The sequence below is a fragment of the Coenobita brevimanus genome, chromosome 42 (genome assembly GCF_032717465.1).
Source record: "Coenobita brevimanus isolate Jiangsu-jjx chromosome 42, ASM3271746v2, whole genome shotgun sequence".
Lineage (NCBI taxonomy): Eukaryota > Metazoa > Arthropoda > Malacostraca > Decapoda > Coenobitidae > Coenobita > Coenobita brevimanus.
Genome location: NC_136995.1, coordinates 5,349,778 through 5,375,412, shown reverse-complemented (window position 1 = coordinate 5,375,412; position 25,635 = coordinate 5,349,778). Strand labels below are relative to the sequence as shown.

At 39.3% G+C, this 25,635-nt stretch overlaps 1 protein-coding gene across 1 annotated transcript in view; it reads left to right on the top strand.

Moving 5' to 3' along the window:
- Positions 1-25,400, top strand: part of LOC145397676 (juvenile hormone esterase-like) — a 55,340-nt gene extending 29,940 nt beyond the window's left edge. The window contains exons 12-13 of the mRNA XM_080270714.1: positions 24,256-24,440; positions 24,840-25,400. Of these exons, the coding sequence (XP_080126840.1) occupies positions 24,256-24,440; positions 24,840-25,400 (746 nt within the window). The remainder of the gene's footprint in view (positions 1-24,255; positions 24,441-24,839) is intronic.
- The last annotated feature ends 235 nt before the right edge of the window (positions 25,401-25,635 follow it).

Below are 25,635 nucleotides of genomic sequence, written 5' to 3'. Positions count from 1 at the left end.
CACAAACAATACATAAATGCCTGAAATGCTGCGATTCTTTAAGTACAAACGGAAAATTAGTTTTGTATGTGTGTGTGTTTCCTTATGTGATTGTGTGTGTGTGTGTGTGTGTGTGTGTGTGTGTGTGTGTGTGTGTGTGTGTGTGTGTGTGTGTGTGTGTGTGTTTCCTTATGCAAGGAAGAAGGAACCAAAGGCCAGGAGCCAGCAAACCGTTCCTTCCAAGGAAAAAACAAAAACGATACAAAAATGAGCCAGATTCAAGATCCTGTCATTTCGAGATGCCTGGACACACTGCGTTTGGAAGACTGGAGATCATAAGTAGTAGGAAATACAGATAGCGGGAGACAGTTACAGAGTTGACCTGTTGCATAAATGAAGGACTGGAAGTAACGGTTAACTCTTGCATTAGAGAGTTGGACAGCACAGGGATGAGAGTTTGTTGCTAGACGGGTGCTACGCGCCCGTCTTAGAGGTGGAGGGATGCAGCAGACAGTTCAGAGGAGCAGTGACCACTGACGTAGTGGTAGAATAGAGATAAAGATGCAACAGTGCCGCGATGAGACAGAGGTGGACGGGAGCCAGTAAGAGGAGGAGAGTTAATGAGACGAAAAGCCTTTGACTCCACCCTATTGAGAAGAGCTTTATATGGGGAGCCTCCCCACACATGAGAGTTGTACTCTACACAGAGGTGAATTAAACCCGTGCATTAAGTCAATAACTGTGCAGGGGTAAAGAAGGTACGGAGTCACTTAGCACACCTAATCTCTTGGAAGCAGATTTTTCGAGAGATATAGTATGAAGTTTCCAAGATAAATTCCCAGAAATTGAAACCCCAAGTATGTTCAAGGATAATACAGGATTGAGTTGGATAGCATTAAACATTAGTGGGTACTCCTGTGGAAGATTTTGTCGGGTTGATTGATGTAAGAACTGAGTGTTTCTTGCATTAAAAACAAGTTAATACAAGTTACTTTTATCCCAGAGTGTGTGTGTGTGTGTGTGTGTGTGTGTGTGTGTGTGTGTGTGTACTTGCGCGCTCGCGTTATGGTGTAGTGTTTGTGTGCTTTATATTTTTACGTTGTTATTACTGGGTGTTAAGTTATTTCTGTGCTTTGCGTGTGTCTGCGCATTTGTAATTATGTTTGTTTTTGTGTATACCTTAATGTCTGTCTGTTTGTGTAATGTTTATTTTCCTGTGTGCTTTACTATGACTGCATTTTTATTTGTGTGTGTGTGTGTTCTTTACAGGAATGAGTCAAGCTCGTACTGTCCCGTGTCTTAAACCATATTTATCGTACATATCCTTAAAACTGTGAATTGTCTTCGCACACACTATTTCATTCGGTAGTGCATTCCACTGATCAATTGCTCTATTTGAGAAACCAATTTTCCTTTCGTCTTTATCACCTCTCCTCTTATGCAGTTTTTTGCAACGTCCTCTTGCTGATGATTCCCCAAAGGTTAAGTAATCATTTATGTCTATTTTCTCCTTCCCTGATATGCACTTATATAGCATAATCATGTCACCTCGTTTCCTTCTTTCCTGTAGTGTTGGTAGATTCAGTTTATGTAGTCTTTCTTCGTAGCTTAGAACCCTTAAGCTTGGTACCCATCTTGTAGCGGCCCTTTGAACTTTTTCAATCTTGTCTATGTGTTTTTTGAGATGAGGACTCCAGACTACTGATGCATACACCAGGGTTGGTCTGATGAATGATGTTATTATCTTTCTTAGCATGTCTTCATTTATGTATGTGAATGCTATTCTCATATTTGAAAGCAGTGTATACATGTTCCGTACCTTCTCACTGATGTGGTCAGCCAGAGATAGTTTGTTATTGATAATCACACCTAGGTCCTTCTCTCTTTCTGATGTGTATAGGGTTTTATTTCCTAACGTATAATCCCAATTAGGTCTTTTTCCACTTTTACCAAACTTGATTACATGACACTTAACCACATTGAATTCCATTTGCCATGTATCACTCCATTCATGAAGTTTATTTAATTCTTCTTGTAGCTCTTTACAAGAGTCTGTGTTAGTAATTCTCCTTTGTATTTTTGCATCATCTGCAAACATATTTAGATAGCTTTAATTTCCAGTGTTACTGTCTATATCATTTATATACACTAAAAACATGATTGGTGCCAGCACTGAGCCCTGTGGTACTCCACTAGTCACTTCTTTCCATGACGAGTACTTTCCCCTTAGTACTGTTCTCATTTCTCTTCTTATGAGAGAATCTTGCATCCAACAATATAGTTTGCCTCGATTTCCTCCTTGATGGTACAGTTTCCATAAAAGTCTTTTGCGTGGTACTGTGTCAAATGCTTTCTTGAAATCTAAATAGATACTGTCCACCCATCCTTCTCTTTCCTGTAATGTGTCTGTCATAGTAGCTCAAAAGATTAGTAACACATGATTTTCCTTTTCTGAAACCAAACTGTCTTTCTGTTATCATATTGTGTTCCTCTAGATGATTTACCCAAGCTTTTCTTATAAGCTTTTCTAATACCTTGCTGACAACACTGGTTAGTGATACTGGTCGGTAGTTGGGTGGATTTTGTCTATTCCCTTTCTTGAATAAGGGAGCAATGTTTGCTTTCTTCCAAATATCAGGTAGTTTACCTTGACTCAAGGACTTCTTGAAAATTAAAAATAATGGTTTACTTAACTCCTTTGCACATTCACGTAGTACCCAACATGAAATTTCATCAGGGCTATTTGCTTTTCCTTTGTCTAATTAACTTAGCTCCTCCTGTATTACTTTTTCTGATGTTTGTATATCTGGTAGTATGTGTGGGCATCTTTGTTCCACATAATCCCTCTCAAATTTTTTTTCTTCTGTAAAAACTGATTGGAATTTCTTGTTTAGTGCTTCACAAATATCCTTCTCTTGTGTATAGGTGATTCCCTCGTCCGTAATGGATTGTATTTTATCTTTTACTTTGGTTTTGCTTCTGATGTAGCTGTAAAATAACTTCGGTTGATCACTACTTTTATTTATGATATCCTCCTCAAACTGTTTTTGGGCTTCCCTCCTTATTCTTGTATAATCGTTTCTTGCCTGTTTGTAATTATTATATACCCTTTCACTATTGTGACTTCTGTATCTATTTCACAACAAATTTCTTTTTTTCTTTTGATTTTTTACATTCTGTATTGAACCATTTCTTTCTTTTCTTTTCTGCTTCTTTGTGCTTTGGGATGTACTTCTGGACTCCTATTTCATAAAGTTCACAGAATTTTTTATATATAGCATTTAATTCTTGTCCTCTAAGCTCCTTTCCCCAATCAATTTCTAAGAAGTACTTCTTTAGTCATGATAATTTCCCTTCTTATAGTTTAGGCTCTTTGTGTAGCTTTCATTGCTGTTAACTATGTCATATGCAATCCTGAAGTTGCAATTTAGTACTGCATGGTCGCTTTTGCCGAATGTAGAGTGGTATATTAAATTGTCAATATCGTTTTCTTACCTAGTAAATATGAGATCTAGCAATGAGGGTACATCGAGTCATCTTATACTGGTGCTTTCCCTTACATGTTGCGTTAGGAAAAACTCTTGCACGAGATCCAGGAGCTTATGGTCCCAACAGCTTTTTTGGCATATTATATCTAGAGTATGCCAATTTATATTTGTATTAAAATCTCCAGTTAGTATAATTCTTTCCGATTTCTCTTCCATTATATGGAATAATGATCTTAAACTCTGAATTGTATTCTCTGCCAGATCCTCCTACTCGTCTCTTTCCCATGTGTTTGACTTGGGTGGCATGTACAAATTGGCTACAATTACTTTCCCTTCAGATGTATTGATCTCTACTGCAATCAGTTCTACTTGTGAGGGCATATCTAGTGCTATTTCTTTGACTTTTAGATTTTTCTTAGTTAATATTACAATTCCTCCTCCTTTATTTAAGTTCCTATCTCTTCTCCATATATTATATTCCTCTAAGTTTAGGATGTCATTGATATCCTTGATGTTAATTTTGTTTCAGTTAGGCATATTATATGTGGTTCATTTTCTCTGACAATCATTCATCTCTAATAATTTAGATACCATTCCATCCACATTTGAGTACATCAACTTAATCACCTTGTTTATACTGTATACTTGTCATGACTTGGTTCTACTACCTTCCTCCTTTTTATTCCCTCCTGTTTATGTACCACTTTCGTACCTGCAATCCTATTACTTTGTAAAAAAAAAAAAAATGTATCCTTCTCCTCCTCCTCTGATTTTCCCTCGTTTTTTGTTTTTGCTTCTTCCCTCTTCTCTTTCAGTAATTCCAGTTCCTCTTGTGTTAGGCATCTTTTTATCCATACATTTTAAAACTCGTCTTTATCTATAAAATTCTTTGCATTTTTTTGTATCTCCTCCACAGTATTTACACTCTGGAAGGTTACCTTTAGGGGTCTTGACTTGCTTCTCTCGTATTTCCCTAACCTTTTGTGTTCCTCTATATCTTTACTACAGATTTCCTCTGATACTTCTTTCAATATGCTCATTACATTTGCCATCTCCTTTTTGTCTCTTGAGATCTTGGTTTTTACTTCTTCCTCTTCTATACCAGTGATTACTATAGATTTGTTAATATCTACTGAATCTCTGACTAACTTTGGATTGTTTTGAATTATTCTTTTCATTTCTTTTTTAATGCTTTTTTCTTCCATCCTTGTTTCTAAGTCTTTCTTTATTTCCACCATTTCAGCATAAGTGGTTTCCAAATCATTTTTGTAGCTTTGCACAGCTTCATTCACCTGTGTTATCTTCTCAATATCACTGCCCTGGTCCATCAGACTGCTTACTTGCCTAATTGTCTCTGTATCATTTTTTTATTCTTCCATAATACTCTCGTGGTTGACTACTGTACTTGCCATTTCACCAATTTCTCTCCTAAGTGAACCCAACTCTAGTGTCATTTCATCTATAGTTGTGTCTTTCTTGTTGACTTCCTTTCCTAGTTTTTCTATTTCTTCCTTTTGCAAGTGCATCTGTTTCTTAATTTCATCAATCTCATTCTGAAAAGCCATCTCTAATCTGTGTACTCGTTCCACTAGTTTATTGTGAGTCTCCATTTCAACCAGTTTTTGGTATAAATCATCGTCCTGCTTTCTACCTTTATCCCTTTTCTTTTCCAAATTTGCTTTACTAAAGTATGTGGTCATTTTGCAGTACTAAAAGCACATATGGTACTTACATTCCCTGGGGCAGTTGTAGACAAAACAAACGATCAGCTGATTGTGTGCATTCTTACTATTTGTTTTCTTTTCTGTTTGAACAAATCTTGCTTAAAGTTCCTTTCATATATATATATATATATATATATATATATATATATATATATATATATATATATATATATATATACTACAACACCATTTAGTCTAACCTGCTAAAGACCTTGACTCATATAAAGATACTAATTTAGGTAATGCCACTGCCAAGTTGGCCATGTATGGAGCGGTGGTGGGCCTGGCGGCTTGCGTCTGGTCTCCTCGGTGCCTCGTGTGTGTGTGTGTGTGAGAGAGAGAGAGAGAGAGAGAGAGAGAGAGAGAGAATTCCACGTTAATCAGTGTAAATACATTGACATTTTGAGCTACATAATTAGCATACAGCACGGAAAGAAAATATAGATACAATATTTACAAGGAAGGAGCTATGGGCGTTAAGAATCGATTTCCTGAAAAAAAGAAAATTGCTTGGCAATACCTCGGAAATAATAAAGCAGTGGTTTTGTAATAAAAGAACTGCTGTTCTCTTTATTTATATACGAACTCCGTCAATAATTGAGTGGATTCAGAAATACACCAAAGAGCCGAAAAGAATATGAAGGAACATTATGAAAAATAGATCACGAGTAGGTGTTAAGGAGCTACCCAGGCAAATAGAAAGACCTCCCTTGATGAGATTATTGTAATTTCTCCCATCCATCTCGGTCAGGTTAGGATCACCACACCTTCTCCAATTATTGTGATTCTGTGTGTGTGTGTGTGTGTGTGTGTGTGTGTGTGTTCTTACCTAATTGTTCTTACCTAATTGTATCTTTACAGGAATGAGTCAAGCTCGTACTTTCCCGTGTCTTAAACCATATTTATCGTACATAAACTTAAATTTGTGAATTGTTTTGGCACACACTATTTCATTCGGTAGTGCATTCCATTAATCAATTGCTCTGTTTGGGAAACTGAATTTCCTTATATCTTTATCACCTCTCTTCTTATGCAGTTTTTTGCAGTGTCCTCTTGCTGATGCTTCTCTATATGTTAAGTAATCATTTATGTCTATTTTCTCCTTCCCTGATGTGCACTTATATAGCATTATCACGTCACCTCCTTTCCTTCTCTCCTGTAGTGTTGGTAGATTCAGTTTATTTAGTTTTTCTTCATAGGTTAGGTCCCTTAAGCCTGGTATCCATCTTGTAGCGGCCCTTTGAACTTTTTCAATTTTGTCTATGTGTTTTTTGAGATGAGGACTCCAGACTACTGATGCATACACCAGGGTTGGTCTGATGAATGATGTTATTATCTTTCTTAGCATGTCTTCATTTATGTATGTGAATGCTATTCTCATATTTGAAAGCAGTGTATACATGTTCCGTACCTTCTCGCTGATGTGGTCAGCCGGAGATAGTTTGTTATTGATAATCACACCTAGGTCCTTCTCTCTTTCTGATGTGTGTAGGGTTTTATTTCCTAACTTATAATCCCAATCAGGTCTTTTTCCACTTTTACCAAACTTGATTACATGACACTTGTCCACACTGAATTCCATTTGCCATGTATTACTCCATTCATGAAGTTTATTTAATTCTTCTTGTAGCTCTTTACAAGAGTCTGTGTTAGTAATTCTCCTTTGAATTTTTGCATGATCTGCAAACATATTCAGGTGTGTGTGTGTGTGTGTGTGTGTGTGTGTGTGTGTGTGTGTGTTCGAAACTAATTGTTCTTACCTAACTGTATCTTAACAGGAATGAGTCAAGCTCGTGCTGTCCCGTGCATTAACCTGCCCCATCCCGTCGATGTATGGGTACGTTGCAACATTTTGCATTTGCCAGTCCTGGCGACGTACTGGTATGTCGTACAATTGCAAGGTCCCTAATTTGCACAATTTTCATTTTTCGTACGTACACACGGGACACCTTCCCCTATTCCTCTACAAGATGCCAAGCAGGGACAATGTCTTACACCGCATAACTTCCCCCCTCCCCCCCTCACGCCATTGTCTTGGCAATTCACCTGTTATCAGTGACCTGGCCAGTAAAGATATTCAGGGCCAGAGTGATTCCCCAATCGATGACAATGTGGAGGACAAAGTTTACATAGCATTAGAAGAAGAAACAGTCAGAAATAATGATCAGGTAATGTGGCAAAAAAAGGTCAGGTATGGTGATTAGTTAGTGAGTGAAACAATGCTTATAATGCCTATATTACTGCTTGAAAACTAATATACTCTCATACTACATATAAATTCGTACCAAGTAAATAAATAAATACCGTTTATGAGTTGTGTGAAATAGTTACCCTCCCATAGAACTCGTTTTCTTTGGTGCCAGCATGATAGAAGACCCAGTCAGGTAAGGAGGAACTCCTACCTGGATCGAGTATTTTTAAACCTCAGGTGAGCGATTTCTCTATGAATTTTCGATGTTTCTCACCAAAAGCGGAGGTTTTAGCCAAAAAAAAAAAAATCGAAAATACCTCGGGATTGGGGGATGTTGGAGGTGCGGAAAACCTCGGGACGTGACGGGTTAAACCATTTTTATCATGCATATCCTTAAATTTGTGAATAGTTTGGGCACACATTACTTCATTCGGTGGTGCATTCCACTGATCAATTGCTCAATTTGGGAAACTAAATTTCCTTACATCTTTATCACCTCTCTTTTTATGTATTTTTTTGCAGTGTTCTCTTGCTGATACATCCCCTCAGGTTATATATTCATTTGTGTCTATTTTCTTTCCCCCTGAGATGCATTTATATAGCATAATCATGTCTCCTTTTTTCCTTCCCTCCTGTGGTGTTGGTAGATTCAGTTTTTTTAATTTTTTTTCGTAGCTTAGATCCCTTAAGCTTGGTATCCATCCTGTACCTGCCCTTTGTACTTTTTCAATCTTATCTGTGTTTTTTGAGTTGGGGATTCCATATTACTGATGCATACTCCAGGGCTGGTCTGATGAATTATGTTATCTTTCTCAACATGTCTTCATTTATATATGTGAATGCTATTCTCATATTAGCAAGCAATGTATACATGTTACGTACACCCGAAAGCACTAATTTCTCCCCCCTGGTAGGCGGAGCCGCGGCCAGTGAGCGACCAGGCGATCGAACACCCCACATTCACAGCCCCTCCCCAACCCAGTGAAAGCTTTGGTGGATAGATGTGGAACGGCTAAAGCTTTGATGTTATAGTGTGTCATGATCGTTTATATAGACAATCAGAACCAGTAGGGGTAAGTGTAAAAAGGCATTTAATGTGTAATACTGTGCTGTTATCCACAATATATGAGAAAGGCACGAAAATGAAAGAAGATTTACGATGTATTATATTATTGTCTGTATACTTGCATACTATATTATAATATTACAAATAAGTCTAGGAGAGTGAACAGCCTCTGATGAAGGATATGATGTCGTTTCTCATACATTCTCGCTCCCACCCCCTTCACTCTTCTCTCAGAGTTGCTGTCTTCACCAAACGACTCTCGTACCCTCTCGTAGCCCACTCCCACCCATTGTTAACCAACATAAACAATGATAAAGATAAAATGATCAGTCAGTTATTGGTCATATTGATATTATCATACAGCTTTGTACTAAGCACCAATAAATCAAAAACATACAATACTCCGGTATACCTGCCAGCTATTTCATCCTGTTGAAAGCTGTCGCATGACAAACGCACTGCAAGTTGGACCTTGTGTTGCAAGGACATACGTTTGTTTTTTGTTAATACAGGTTGTGTGGTTTTGAACGTCCATTAACTCATATGAACGTAGCAGTTTAAGCCTTACAGTATAATCACATAAGGTTTATGTTCCTCTCATTACTGGCTGAAGAAAACGAATCAGAGATCGGCTCCGACGAACCACAAGTTCTCTGCTTTAACGAAAATGTATGGACCTCTTGACACAACAGTGATACAATGTCATTATATATACGATTGACCCACATTCAGTCATATACATAGTGATATTGTGTCATTGTTGTGACAAGAGGTCGGTATACTTTCGTTAAAACAGAGTTTGTGGTTCGTCAGAGTCGATCCCAGAGTCGTTTCGTTCATCTAATAATGACAGGAACATAACCTTACGTGTTGATAACGTAAGGCTTAAATTGCCACGCTCATAATTATGAATTAATGGACGTCCAAAACCACACAACATGTATTAACGATAAACAAACTTATGTCCTTGTTACACAAGGTCCAACTTGCAGTGTGTATGTCACGTAACAGCTTACAACATAAAGAAATGGTTGGCAGGTATACCGGAGAATTGTATGTTATTTATTTGCTCCTGATTCATACAGAGGTGTATGATAATATATGATCAATACCTAACGGATCATTTCATCATTATCTCTATGCTGGTTAACAATGGGTGGGAGTGGGGGATAATAGGGTATGACAGGCATCTGGTGGAGACAGCAACCCAGAAAGAAGGATGGTGGAGGTGGGAGTGAGAATGTATGGTGGAGGTTGGAACGAGAATGCATGAGAAAAGACATCATATCTTTCAACAGATGCTGTTCACTATTCTATACTCATTTGTATACTCATAAGTATATAGACAATAACACATACTACATTTTCGTGCCGCTCTCATATGCTGTGGATAATAGCACAGTATTACACATTAAATGCCCTTATATACTTACCCCGACTGGTTCTGATTGTCAGTAAAAACGATCATGACACACTGTAACATCACCAGCTTTAGCCGTTCCACATCTTTCCAACAAAGCTTTCTCTGAGTTGGAGAGGGGCTGTGGATGTGGGGTGTTCGATCGCCTGGTAGTTCATTGGCCGCGGCTCCGGCTACCAGGGGGGGAGAGATTAGTGCTTTCGGGTGTACCTTCTCACTGATATGGTTATCTGGAGATAACCTTATCAGTGGGAAGGTACTCCCAGGTCTTTCCCTCTTTCTGATGTGTGTAGGGTTTTATTTCCTAACTTATAATCCCAATCTGGTCTTTTCTCACTTTTACCAAATTTAATTACATGACACTTGTAAACGTTGAATTCCATTTGCCATTTAATGCTCCATTCATGAAGCTTGTTTAATTCCTGTTGCAGCTCTTTGCAAGAATCAGTATCAGCAATTTTCCTTTTTATTTTTGCATCATCCGCAAACATATTTAGATAGCTTCCATTTCCAATGTTACTATGTCATTTGTATATACTAAAAACATAACTGGTGCCAGCACCGAGCCCTGTGGCATTCTGCTGGTCACTTCCCTCCATGATGAGTAATTTCCCATTAATATTGTTCTCATTTCCCTTTTTCTAAGAAAATCCTGCATCCAACAGTACAGATTGCCTTGGATACCTCGTTGATGGTGCAGTTTCCATAAAAGTCTTTGGTGCGGTACTCTGTCAAATGCTTTCTTAAAATCTAAATAGATATTGTCCACCCGTCCTTCTCTTTTCTGTAATGTTTCTGTAACTCTATCATAGTAGCCTAATAGATTAATAACACATGACTTTCCCTTTCTAAAACCGAACTGCCTCTCTGTTATCATATTGCGCTCTTCTACATGTTCCTTATCAGCTTTTCTAGTACCTTACTTAAAACACTTGTCAGTGATACTGGTCGGTAGTTGAGTGGATTTTGTCTATTTCCTTTCTTGAATAGGGGAACAATGTTTGCCTTTTTCCAAATATCAGGTAGTTTACCTTGACCTAAGGATTCCTTGAATATTAAATACAATGGTCTACTTAATAATTCTGCACAGTCATGTAGCACTCAACCTGAAATTCCGTCAGGACCATTTGCTTTTCCTTTATCTACTTTACGTAACTCTTCCAGTACTTCTTTTTCTGATATATGTATATCTGGTAATACATGTGGGCATGCATGTTCAATATCATCTCTCAAAATATTTTTGTTTTGTAAAAACTGATCAGAAGTTTTTATTTAGTGCTTCAGAAATGTCTTTCTCTTGTGTATAGATGATCCTATCCATATTGGACTATAATTTATCTTTAACTTTGGTTTTTCTTCGGATGTAGCTGTAAAAAAACTTGGGTTGATCACTACATTTATTTATAATGTCCTCCTCAAACTGTCCCTGAGCCACCCTCCTTATCTTTGTATAATCGTTTCTTGCCTGTTTATAGTTGTTATATGCCCTCTCACTATTGTGTCTTCTGTATCTATTCCACGGCAAGTCTCTTTCTTCTTTTGATTTTTTATATTCTGTATTAAACTATTTATTTTCATTTCTGTTGCTTTGTGCTGTGGGATGTAATTTTGGACTCCTATTTCATAAAGATCACAGAATTTTTTATATATAACATTTAAATCTTGTCCTCTAAGTTTCTTTTCCCAATCTATTTCTAAGAAGTACTTCTTTAGGTCATGGTAGTTTCCCGTTTTATAATATAGGCTCTTTTTGTAACTTTCATCGCTGTTAACTATATTGTATGCAATCCTGAAGTTGCAATTTCGTACTGCATGGTCGCTTTTGCCGACTGGAGGGTGATACATTAACTCATCAATATTGTTTTCTTGCCTAGTAAATATGAGATCTAGCATTGAGGGTACATCGAGTCCTCTTTTTCTGGTGCTTTCCCTTAGATGTTGTGTCAGGAAATACTCCTGCACGAGATCCAGGAGCTTGTAGTCCCAACAGCTTTCTTGGTGTATTATATCTAGAGTGTTCCAATTAGTATTTGTATTAAAATCTCCAGTTAGTATAATTCTTTCCGATTTCTCTTCCATTCTATGTAGTAATGCTCTTAAACTCTGAATTGTACTCTCTGCCAGGTCTTCATATTCACCTCTTTCCCATGTGTTTGATCTGGGTGGCATGTATAAGTCTGCTACAATTACTTTTCCTTCAGATGTATTGCTCTCTAGTGCAATCAGTTCTACTTGTAAGGGTCTATCTAGTTCTATTTCTTTGAATTTTAGATGTTTCTTTGTTTATATTATAATTCCTCCTCCTTTTTTTAAATTCCTATCTCTTCTCCATATATTGTATTCCTCTAAGTTAGGATGTCATTTGATATCCTTGGTGTTAATATTGTTTCAGTTAGGCATATTATATGTGGTTCATTTTCTCTGATATAATCATTCATCTCTAATAATTTAGATACCATTCCATCTACATTTGAGTACATCAATTTAATCATCTTGTTTGCATTCTTGTCATGACTTGGGTCTTCTGCCTTCCTCCTTTTTATTCCCTCTTGTTTATGTACCACTTTCGAACCTGCAATCCAATTATTTTGTAAAAAAATGTATTCTTCTCCTCCTCAGATCTTACCTCGTTCTTTGTTTGTGCTTCCTCCATCTTCTCTTGTAGTAATTCCTGTTTTTGAATTACGCATCTTTTTGTTCATACAGTTTTGAATTCCTCTTTTTCCATGTGTGTGTGTGTGTGTGTGTGTGTGTGTGTGTGTGTGTGTGTAAGAGTGCTAATGGATGAATTTTTAAACGTGTGTGTGTGTGTGTGTGTGTGTGTGTGTGTGTGTGTGTGTGTTCTAAACTAATTGTTCTTACCTAATTGTATCTTTACAGGAATGAATCAAGCTCGTACTGTCGCGTATATTAAACCATTTTTATCATACATATCCTTAAATTTATGAATAGTTTTGGCACACACTATTTCATTTGGTTGTGCATTCTACTGATCAATTGCTCTTTTTGGGAAAATGAATTTCCTTACACATTTATCACCTCACTTTTTATGCTTTTTTTTTTTTTTCCAGTGTCTTCTTGCTGATGCTTCTCCATAGGTTATATACTCATTTATATCTATTTTCTCCTTCCCTGATATGCACTTATATAGCATTATCATGTCTCTTCTTTTCCTTCTATCCTGTAGTGTTGGCAGATTCAGCTTTTCTAGTCTTTCTTCGTAGGTTAGATCCCTTAAGCTTGGGACCCATCTTGTAGCGGCCCTTTGAACTTTCACAATCCTATCTATGTGTTTCTTGAGATAAGGATTCCAGACTACTGATGCATACTCCAGCGTTGGTCTGATGAATGATGTTATTATCTTTCTTAGCATGTCTTCATTTATTTATGCGAACGCTATTCTCATATTTGCAAGCAGTGTATACATGATCCGTACCTTCTCACTGATGTGGTCAACCGGAGATAGTCTGTTATTGATAATCACACCTAGGTCCTTCTCTCTTTCCGGTATGTGTAGGGTTGTACTATTGCGGCCAGGAGTTGTTAGCCACCCTCGTCCAGCCAACCCATGTATGTGGCAGCGTCGCATTCACGAGCACAGAAGTTGCCCTCTATGCATTTCTGTCGAAAAATATCCCTTCAGCTTTGGGCTTATACTAATGGATAAAACAGTAGTAATATTTACTCTGAGGGTTTGACCCTGGTAACACGAATATATTACATTTATTATTTAGTAACTATTTTTTCTCATACAGTACAAAGCCAGTGACATAAATTTGTATCTTTGATTTTACTCCACGACTTCCTGTACTGTAGATCTGAATCAGCGAACACAAAGAGTGAACAAGTTCGAAGCATTCATTTGTTACCGAGAGAGAGAGAGAGAGAGAGAGAGAGAGAGAGAGAGAGAGAGAGAGAGAGAGAGCGTGTATGGTGGTCGCCTGTGAATTTTGGAGAAATGAGGTGGAGGGCGGAGGCAGACTGGTGCAAGGAAGTGCAAGGGATGAGAAACCCTGGATTCATGTGCTGCATTGAAAACAGGCCACAGTATGAATTGTTCTTCCATCAGTCACTAGAACTTGCCTTGCTCTGTGATAGTTTTTTTTTTTTTTTTTTTTTTTAAGGATTGCTATCGGAGGAATAATGAATTAGGAGATAAATGCTGTTGATTTAACAAAAAGCTGTGCTTAACCCACTGGCTTCCAGAGCTCCTGTGCGAGAGATTTTGCTGGACGGGTGCTAGGCGTACCGCCCTCCGCCTGTCGGCTCATAGTTGCGAAGCTCGTAGGTCCCTTCCCCGGGGTTCCCTTCTTTATTAAATTTTTAAAATGCTCAGTTCCGTCCTAAATTGAGGACACTAGGCACTAATGGGTTAAGAAAGTAATTTATCTCTCTGTCCAGAGAGGGATATCAGGTTAATGAGAAAAATACTCATAGTCTGCCAAAAATCTGCAGGTGCCAACCACCAGAGAGAGAGAAAAAAAAATGCGAACATAAGCCATTTAACAGAAGTTACACGGCCTGGCGAATAATTTGACAAAGTCAACTGAAGTTATTCAGAATAAAACCCATCTTGCATTTTGTCCGACGAGACGTTATCCTGGGATAAACTCCTTCGTCATCAGCCAAAGGAAAAATTCCCTGTTTAGCTCGAGCACGTTATTTACTCGCATCGCATAAAATTATATGTATGTAGCCGGAATGAAGCCCATATCTACCCCTTTATCGGCCTGGCAAACTCCCTGTAAAAAATACTATTTTCTACCGATAGACTGAGTTAAGCGGGAAGACTCATCTTTTGTGTATGGAAATCCACCCCGCCTCTGTGTGTGTGTGTGTGTGTGTGTGTGTGTGTGTGTGTGTGTGTTGAATTGCGAGTCATCTGACTTGTGGTGCATGGTATGCTGGTTGGTAGGTTGGTGACTGGGTGGGTGGATTGGTTAGTGTAGGCTCGTGGTTTCACAGGCGGATTAGGTGGAGTGGGTGGGCGAGAGGGAGGGAAAGGGTTGTTGGGTTGGTTAAGTGGGATGGAGTGGGGTTCGTGCATTAAGTGAGGTGGGTGGTGGTGCTACATGTAGGCCAAGGCAAATGACGGATTTATGTCGTCCTAATTTTGAGACATACTATATTGAGTAAGGTTGTGGGTATGTGCGTGATTGGATGGGTGTGTAGATGGATGGACAGACTGTGGGAAAACAGGCCTCTGGGATTACGTCATTTGAGTGAATATGTCCGAGTTGGGAATGGGTCAGTGTGCGGAGAATCGGTCCACAGGGGATATTATTCTGGAGTCATGCAGAAGTAGGTATATAGATCCAGTGGGTTACAACAGGTCCATAGTGCAATACGTCTGTTGGTTAAGAGTTTGTTTTAAATGCACGCATCAGTCGGTGATATAACCACGTCAGATAATAGGTTTATGAGGAAAATAGGTTCACTGTGAAAAATATGTCCATGGGTATACGTCCATGTAGGAAACCTGCATCCATGGAGAGATTCAGGGTAGACGGAAAAATTGGTCCATGGGGAGAAAATACATCAGTGGGAAAAATTAGTTCCTGGGAAAATAGATTTACGTAGAAAAGTAAGCGTCTTAAAAAAAAAAAAAGAAATCATTAAGGATAATACGTCCATGGGGGATTGTGCTCCGAGTGATGAAAAAGTCCATTGAAAAAATATTCATGGGGTGAAAATAGGTCCATAGGGGCATACGCTTACTGTAAACATACATAGAGCTATTTAAAATAAATAGGACTTAAAATATCCAACTTTTAAAAGCGACCGTTGCCTGGAACTAGGCTTACCACTGCACACCTTGGACCAAACAATCGTTAGCCAGACCCTATTACCACTTCGTCATCCAGTTATTATACAGTATTTCTTAATTTACCTTCATCTAATCATTTAGGCATAGAAAGCCAACCGAAACGAAAGGAAAAATCCATGTGTAACTGTGTTGAGCACCTCATTTCTCCGCCTAATTCCTCGAAAATTCACAGGCACCCACTACTCTCTCTCTCTCTCTCTCTCTCTCTCTCTCTCTCTCTCTCTCTCTCTCTCTCTCTCTCTCTCCCAGTAACAAATGAATGTTTCGAACTTGTTCACTCTGTGTTCGCTGATTCAAACCGACAGGAAATCATGGAGTGGAGCCAAATATATATATATGTCACTTGCTTGGCTCTATACGAGAAACAAGTTATTAAATAATCAGTGTGATATATTCCTGTTATCAGAGTCAAACCTTCAGAGTGAATATTGCTATTGCTTTATCCACTAGTACAAGCCGAAAGCTGAAGGGATATCTTTCGGCAGAATTGCATCGAAGGCAACCTCTGTGCTCGTGAATGCGACGTTGCCACATACACGGGTTGGATGGACGAGGGTGGCTAAGAACTCCTGGCCGCAATAGTACATCCTAACTTATAATCCCAATCTGGTCTTTTTTCACTTTTACCAAACTTAAGTACATGACACTTGTGTACACTGAATTCCATTTGCCATTTATTACTCCATTCATGAAGTATATAAATAATTCTTCTTGTAGCTCTCTACAGGAGTCTGTGTTAGTAACTCTGTATTTTTGCATCATCAGCAAACATATATGGATAGCTTACATTTCCAGCACTGAGCCCTATGGAACTCCAGTCACTTCCCTCCATGATGAGTAATTTCCCCTTAGTACTGTTCTCATTTCCCTTTTTCTGAGAGAATCTTACATCCAACAGTATAGTCTGCCTCGGATTCCTCCTTGATGGTACATATTCCATAAAAGTCTTTGGTGCGGTACTGTGTCAATTGCTTTCTTGAAATCTAGATACATACTGTCCGCCCATTTTTTCTCTTTTCTGTAATGTTTCTGCAACTCTGTCATAGTAATAATAGATTGGTAACACATGATTTTTCCTTTCTGAAACCAAACTGCCTTTCTGTCATCATACTGTGTTCTAGATGGTATACCCAAACTTTTCTTATCAGCTTTTCCAGTATCTTACAACACTGGTTAGTGATTTTGGTTGGTAGTCGAGTGGATTTTGTCTGTTCCCTTTCTTGAGTAGGGGAAAGCTGTTTGCATCCTTCCACATATCAGGTAGTTTACCTTGACCCAAGAATTCCTTGAATAGTAATGATATTGGTCTACTTAACTCCTTTGCACATTCATGTAGCACCGAACATGAAATTTCGTCAGGACCATTTTCTTTTCCTTTGATTTACTTAACTCCTCCCATACTCCCTCTGTACTACTCTCTACTCTGTACTGCTCTCTGTTGGTTGCCACACACAAACTAACTAAACTAGGGGGCACGATGGTCCCTTTATATAGACCCACCCCCTGCTGACTCCATCTCCAGAACAGCACAAGATATTCTAGAGCCTGGGAGAGAACTCAAATTTTCCCATGTAATAATGCATTTAACCAGCCGCCTCCCGGCCGATTTTTCACCAATGACCCCCCCCCCCCTCAGTCCCGGCAGATTATTAAAAAGTTTTTTTTTTTTTGGCTCAAACCTCCGTTTTTTTATGAGAAACATTGAAAAATACCCAAAACAGTGCTCACCTGAGCTTATAAGAGCTTTATACAGATGTCCCTCTGAACACCTGGTACCATCTTCTCTGGCGCCGCGCTGCTGCTATCACGTTTTTTATGGTAGGGGTAACTACTGCAAACCACTCAGAATAGGTAGATATTTGTTCATTTGGTACGAATTTATATGCAGTACAAGAATATATTGATTTTCACATTCTAATATAGGCAATAATAGCATTGTTTCACTCACAGAACACATCAACATACTGCACCTTCCTTGGCGACGTTACCTCCTCATAATTTCTGCTTGTTTCTTCCTCCGGCGCCAAGTAATCTTTGTCCTCCACATCGCCATCAATTGGGGAATCACTCTCGCCTGTGAAGGCATCAAAGGCTGCTTGAATTTCATTGTCGGAGAGACTGCAGCGTGACATGTTTTTATTGGCCAGGTCGCTGCAAATACGTGAGTTGCCGAGACAATGGCGCATGGGGGTCATGTGGGGACAGGGAGTGGCGGTGGGTAGAGGAAGGTTTCCTGCAAATGCCTACCAAAAATCACCCACGAAACATGAAAAATGTGAAAATGACGGACCTTGCAATTGCAGAACGTACCGGTACATCATCGGGTCAGTTCTTGAAAAAAAGTTGTGATGTTAACGGGACACGGCAGGTTAAATCCACAATCCACAATAACAATTATGACAAGAACAAATTCTTAAGGCAAGACATGTCGATGTTTCTAGAATGTTCCTCACTTCACCAGACATAAATGTCATAACACTTAATTTCTAGAATGTTCATCACAACTCCATATATAAACCACTCAGCTAATCGCAAGGCACAACACAAATTTCTAAATGTTCATCTCGATAAAAAACATTAACTTAGTCCTACAGCGTAATGCTTAATTTCTAGAAGGTTCCACTCATCTCCACATATAAACCACTAAGGTAATCCCACCAACACAACAGGGGGATAAATGGACCAGCCTCCTGTGCTGCATTATGATGGCATCACAGTTTAATAAATACCAAAACTGGCAGGTTAGGATTATTTAGATTACGGAAAATTGCTAGTTTGGGATAAATGTTGTACAGTTCAGTTAATGATTGGTTAGGTAGGATTGTAGTCACCCGAAGGGTGTTTCATTGATAGCATGACCCAAATCCCTCTGCAAAGCATGATATAACTATTTTCCATAGTTGCTGGAATGGGATTGTTTACTTTTTTTTTTAAACTTAGTAACCAAGACACAAGTCAAGAGTGAGAGCAGTGGAAATGAGTTATTTAAGAGGAGCCTGTGGAGTCACATGGAGAGACAGGCTGACAAATGAGGATATAAAGGAGCGTTGTGGTGTGGATGTGGATGTGATAGGAAGCGTTAGGAGGAATACACTGAGGTGGTTTGGCCATGTGGAGAGGATGGAGGGTGAAAGACTGACGAAGAGAGTGTATGTGAGTGAGGTGGAGGGGGGAAGAGGGAGAGGAAGGCCGAGGATGAGATGGAGGGATGGGGTGGAGAGGTATATGAGAGAGGGGGGTGTGAGTTGGGAGCGGGGCAGTGAAATGGCGGGGGACAGGGCGACATGGAGGCTATTTGTTTGTGGCCACCCCTTACGGGATTAAGGCGTCTGACAATAGATAAATAGATAGACAGATATAGCCAAGAGTTACTTACTAAGGAGATTGTAATTCTTCTAATACATTAACCTAATATAAAGTGAAAGAACCATGGTTTTGGTTGTTTTGGGTATGGGATGGCCTTGAGTGTCTTCTTTGTCTGGAAGATGGTGTTGCTACAGAAGGGCTGCTTGAGTCTAGGCTCTTTCTTGGGATAGTAGAGGTAACATTATTTCTCTGTGTCCAAAATTAAACTAAGATAAACTAATGAGTATTTGGTGTTATGGTACATACAGTCAAAATATCATGCCAATACCCCAAAACTAGACAAAGCCCATTCTTTTCATTCAGGAGGCCTGTTTGTGACGCAGATGAGGTCCCCCAGTAGGGCTGAATGAAAAGATTATTGAAATGGTAAAAAGAATATTCTAGTTACGGCTCACATTTTCTTTATATGTGAAGTGCAATTTTTATAGTTGTATGTATGAAACATGTATTTTATGTAGGTATAAATGGTAACACTCGTTAGTAGTAAATAAATGCTATAATAAATGAATGAACATATACAGTGTAGAATATTTATTGTTGGTGATTATTTAGTAATTGAATTATGAAGATAACTGAAGTAGGTATATGTATTTAAGTTGTAACTATACAGCAGGTTTTATATGTTTGTGCAAAATGTGTTGTCTATCACTGTGTATCGTATAAATGAAGTAACTATGTAACTCACTAATTTTTACCGTGGTGGAAATGGTGTGAGTGGTGTTGCACGTGGTGATAGCGTTGTTCTTCACGGGTTGATTGACGTGTTGTGGGGTGTCAGACACACGGCTTGGCGTCGTCTCAGCACACGTATGGTGACGTCGACTTCCCACACTGGTAGCTGTGGTGAGTAAATGAGTAGCGATGAGTAACTTGAGTGAAGATGAGTGAGTAAGATGAGTTGTGAATATGGGGTTGGTATCTGCTTCGTTGTCTTGACCTCTTCACGCCTGCGTCAGCGGTGGAGGTTGGGTGGATGTAGCAGAGAGAGGAGGGTGAGGTCTGGTGGTTGTGAGTTGTGAGTCGTGTCTCACTCTTCGTTTGTTTGGTTTGTTTTTTCTTTCTTGATGTACTCTCGGTCCTTTTTTCTTGTGATTTACTCGTTGTGGGATGAAGACTGCCGCTACTTGAAGGAGTGTGTAGAAGATTATACAGACGACTCGTGGAGTTGTTACTTGTAGTTGATTGTAGATGGTTGTAGTTCGTTGGTTCGTCGTAGAAATTTCAAGATTGTTTGATCAGTATTTAGTTAAACTATTGGCAAGACGTCGTGTGATCACTTCTACATCAGCATGATGATCATGGAGACGGAGGGGGGGGGTTGGAGAGAATACTGTCAGGAGCTGGTTGTGAGTTGCTGATTGTGAGAGGTATCTTTTTGTTTTCACTCTTGATAATGCAGAATCAGTTGTACACTCGTGGGCTTGTATTTTGTAGGAATTCATTGTAGAACTGAAGCTAATCTTGTAGAGTGTCTCCTGCTTTTGTAGGAATTCACTGTAGATTTGTAGACGAGGTTCATATGTTCGCTGCCGCCATATCTCATAATAGACTTTGTAACTTCTTTGTAGTGATGTTTTATATATATTAGACTTGTAGACGAGCGGTTGTTATATGTGAGTAGTTTGTAAGTAGATAATCTTGGTTCCCTTTTGTCATGCAATGACAGGAGGGGTAAAGAATAGTATGGGACTATTTTTATTTGTCTTGGAAATATTAACAAAGTCTCTCACACACGAGCGAAATTAAGTAGAGTCCCGCTAGCTACCTCCCTGTCTCGCTCTCTCTCTCTCTTCCATGTTGCTAGGCTCGTTCTCCCTACTACCTGCCTGTTCTATGGCCTGTCTCCTTCTGCCGCCCTGCTTCCTAAATTCTGGTGTAGCAGGGGTCGTGTCACGTGTGTTACACTGTGGTTGGAAAGTTCTAGAAGCCTGTGTGTGAGTATGTCTGTATGTGTGTGTATGGTCACGAGGCGCTGCCATGTGCTTATAAAGCATTCCTTGAGTTAAGAGTGTGTAAGCATGTTTAGCATTGCTCGATTCTTGCAGACACAATACCTTCTCATCATCTGACTTGCTGCTTCTATCTGTCTCTCTATCTGTCTATTTATCTATTTACCTATTATGATTTGTAATTATAATATGGAGTCCTGACATATGCTCGGCCACGCCGCTGGAGGTCCTCCGACAGCAATCATCACTGACATATGCTAATCTATTAGTACATAATATTGATTATAATATTGTATACATATAATATTCATAGTAAATTCCAGTGATCTAGGAATATTACATTTTAACAAGTTGTATACATAATTGAACAAATGCAATGGTTGTTGTATGACATTTTGTAAGATGTGTATGTATAACAGATGTACGCATATAATTGTGCAATGGTAATACTGCTAGGTTATTACATTACATATTGAGTTATCCCTTTAGTAATGTCTAATATTTCACCTAACTTGTAAGATGATTCTGGTAATACAGAATTGTGGTATAATTGTATGACTTTACATAATATTGTAGTAATATTGTGGTAATACATAATTGTAACATTTTATGAATTGTTACATAATATTGTGGTAATGCATAATTGTGTTGGCCTTATAACTGTAGTTACATTTTGTTAATGCAACTGTTACATAATTGTGTTGGCCTTATAATTGTTAATATATATAATAGTTAAAGTTACATAAAAGTTACATCTTGTTAATGCAACTGTTACATAATTGTTACATATTGTTTGTAGTTACATAATTGTAGTTAAAGTTACATAAAAATTACATCTTGTTAATGCAACTGTTACATAATTGTTAGTTATTGTTTGTAGTTACATAATTGTAGTTGAAGTTACATAAAAGTTACATCTTGTTAATGCAACTGTTACATAATTGTTACATATTGTTTGTAGTTAAATAATTGTAGTTAAAGTTACATAAAAGTTACATCTTGTTAATGCAACCGTTACATAATTGTTACATATTGTTTGTAGTTACATAATTGTAGTTAAAGTTACATAAAAGTTACATCTTGTTCATGCAACTGTTACATAATTGTTACATATTGTTTGTAGTAACATAATTGTAGTTAAAGTTACATAAAAGTTACATCTTGTTAATGCAAGTTACATAATTGTTACATATTGTTTGTAGTTACATAATTATAATAATTGCAGTCCTGACATTTTGAGTCGATTTCATATAAGCACAGCTTTCATTCTGAGCCTTCCTTCCTTCGCAAAAATGCACTTTTATTCCACAACTTCCATCTTTTGGTGGGGATTCTCATAATTTCATAAACCAATTAAATAAATAATCATTGATTAGACCGAGCCTATTCTACAGTTTTGTGTGAATTTCAGCTGGATGAGATAGTCTATCTATCTATCTATCTATCTATAGCCCGACGCCCTAATCCAGCAAAGGGTGGCCGCAGACAAAACGCCTCCAAGTCGCTCTGTCACCCACCATTTGATTACCCTCCCCCCAACTCACTCCCCCCTCCCTCATATACCTCTCAACTCCATCCCTCCACCTCATCCTCGGTCTACCCCTCCCTCTCCCTCCCTCCACCTCGCCCACATACACCCTCTTAGTCAGTCTTTCATTCTCCATTCTCTCTACATGTCCAAACCACCTCAGTGTATTTCTCCTAATCTTCTCAACCACATGCACATCCACCCCACAACGTTCCTTCACTTCTTTATTCGTCAACCTGTCCCCCTATGTCATTCCGCACGCTCCTCTCAAGTAACTCATTTCCACTGCTCTCACTCTTGACTTGTTCCCCTCTTGCAAGGTCCACGCCTCGCTTCCATACGTCAGGGTAGGGATCACAATACTATCATGCAGTGACTTCTTAACTTCCATACTCACCTCCCTATTTCTCATCACTGCTTTCAGTGAACCAACAACCTTCCTTCCCTGCTGTATCCTTTCACGCACTTCATCCCCCAAAGTTCCATCCTTACTCATCACACTACCCAAGTACTTGAATGCACTCACACTCTCCATATCACCATCCAACCTCACTGTACATTCTGTGACTTCATTCCTCTCAAACACCATAACTTTACTTTTGTTTACATTAACTTTCAGCTTCCTCCTCCTACACACTGTCCCAAATTCAGTCACCAAACCTTGCAACTCCCATTCATCTTCACTCAACAATACTGTATCATCAGCAAACAGCAACACCGGAATCTTTCAAATCTCACCCTCGTTCATTAGAGCCATCTCCACATCCACTGCCCTATCTTGCACCTCCTTTACAACGTCATCCATGTATATATTAAACAGCCATGGAGACATCACACAACCCTGTTTCAGTCCCACATTGAGATAAAAAAAATTCACTCAGCTCACCATCCACTCGCACCGTAGCCCTAGCTCCTTCGTACATACTCTTCACTGCATTCAACATTCTCCCATCCTCTCCATATATTCTTAATACTTTCCACATTCCTTGTCTATCTATTCTGTCATAAGCTTTCTCCAAGTCCATGAAGGCAGCATACACTTTCTTTCCCTTCTCTAGATACTTCTCCACTAAACATCTTAGAACTAATATCTGATCTACACACCCTTTTTCCTTCCTAAATCCCCCTTGTTCTTCTCCAACTAGTTCCTCTATCATATGCCTAACCCTATCAATGAGTATTCTACCATATATTTTACCAGTTACACTAAGAAGGCAAATACCCCTATGGTTACCGCATACTTCTCTCTCCCCTTTTCCTTTATATAAAGGAACAATTATACCTGATTTCCAGTCCTCTGGAACCCTTCCCTCTTCCCAAGCCAATCTACACAACTTCCATATCCATTCCACAACAATCTCGCCTCCATACCTCAACATTTCACCACACACTCCATCAATTCCTGGAGCCTTCCCCAACTTGATCCTCTTCATTGCTTCCACTACTTCCGTCCTACTGATCTCTTCCTCCCTCCTCTCATCTCTCCTTCTCCTAGCCATTCCCCAACCATTTATACTAGCACTGCTGTCACTCTCTACATTCAACAAATCCTCAAAGTGCACCTTCCATCTCCTCAATTTCTCTCTCTTCTCCACCAACAATCTATTATTATTATGAGATAGTAATGATAATATTTATCTTCTGTTACAGATATATGACTGGTGGTATGGAAATGTTCTGATTTATGGGTACTGATACATGACTACCGATATGACAGCAACCCAGAGTGGCTCAAGGGCTAGGCCAAAAGCTAAGCTGCAGTCAAGCCCTTTATTGAGTGATTTCGTTGGAAATGGCAAGGAGTTTGACGTGAGTGAAGTGCCAGCATGGAGAGCTGTTATCCAGAAAGGTATTCTTATCAAAGAGAACTTACAAACTGAGAAGGAAGTAGTGAAGCAGAATGTACACTCGAGGAAAGTTCCGCCTTACACACCTGCCTGCCAGTTCGGACCCTTATGAATGAGACAACAACTTGTGAAGCAGTAGCCAGACATTCAAATGTCTTTACTACTTTGTGGGAGGGGAGAGGTTAAGGGAGGAGGAAGGCTGGGGGAGCTGATAGTTCCTACCTCTTCCTCTTCCATCCCCATCCTTCTCATACTGTTACCAGATAGGTGAATGTTGGCTGCTGCTCCGCTGCCATTTGTCTCACATTTACTGTTTAGAAGTGGTGAGCGATTGTATAATGCGGACCGTTCCTCGGCTGTACATCTGAGAGATATTGTAAAGGAGTTAGTTTCACTCATCCTGATCCAGTGGCACTAATCTAATGCCAAGTCCTGTCCACCGGTTGTAATCCAGGAAAAGAGTCTTGTAACCAAAGTTGAGAGGATGTGGCAAAGAGTGGATAATGTGGTAAGGGATAGGGTGAGCCAAGCAGAGCAAGGCAAGATAGAAGGCCTGTTGGATAATTTACTGGATATCACTACTTTCCTACATCCCATCATGCTCTGCGATGAATCTGGTGTTGGTGACTGCCCTGGAAAAGAGGTATGTCAAACTAAAGCACATATCAAGTGTTCCTGTTCCAGGGAAAGCAAGATACCTGTGATGGAGCTGAGATGGCTGTATGGCCAGCAGACCAAGAAAGGGGAGAAATGCGGTATGACGTTTGGGAGTGTGGACAGAGAGGAGTCTGCACGCCAACAAAGAGCAGTCAAGAGGAAAAATGCTGACAAGCAGGCAGAACTGAAAAGAAAGAAGAAGCAAGAAATTGAGCACAGCAGGCTTTTGGAATGGCAAGAACAGGTCAAACTCTTCTTAGCTGAGGAAGGTCAGGATGTAGAGCAAAGAAGTGTTTTCTCCACCAATGCAATGAGGGAGGAGCAGGATGATGACTGGCTTGTTGATGCTCACCTGTAGCAGAGGTTGGGGCAAGAGGCATATTAATTTTGGTGAACGGGTATCTGGACAGAACCAAGCCCCAAAACAATTCTATGCTCGTGCTGAACACTGCCAGGGCAAGCCTCAGGTGTGGCGTGTCACCCACAATAGCCGCCACCATCACATTCCTTAAAGACATCATCGCTGCTGGTCATCTACCTCCAGAGATGTCCTACCTGGGTTGTGACTGCAGCAAGCTAGTTAGGGCCAGGAA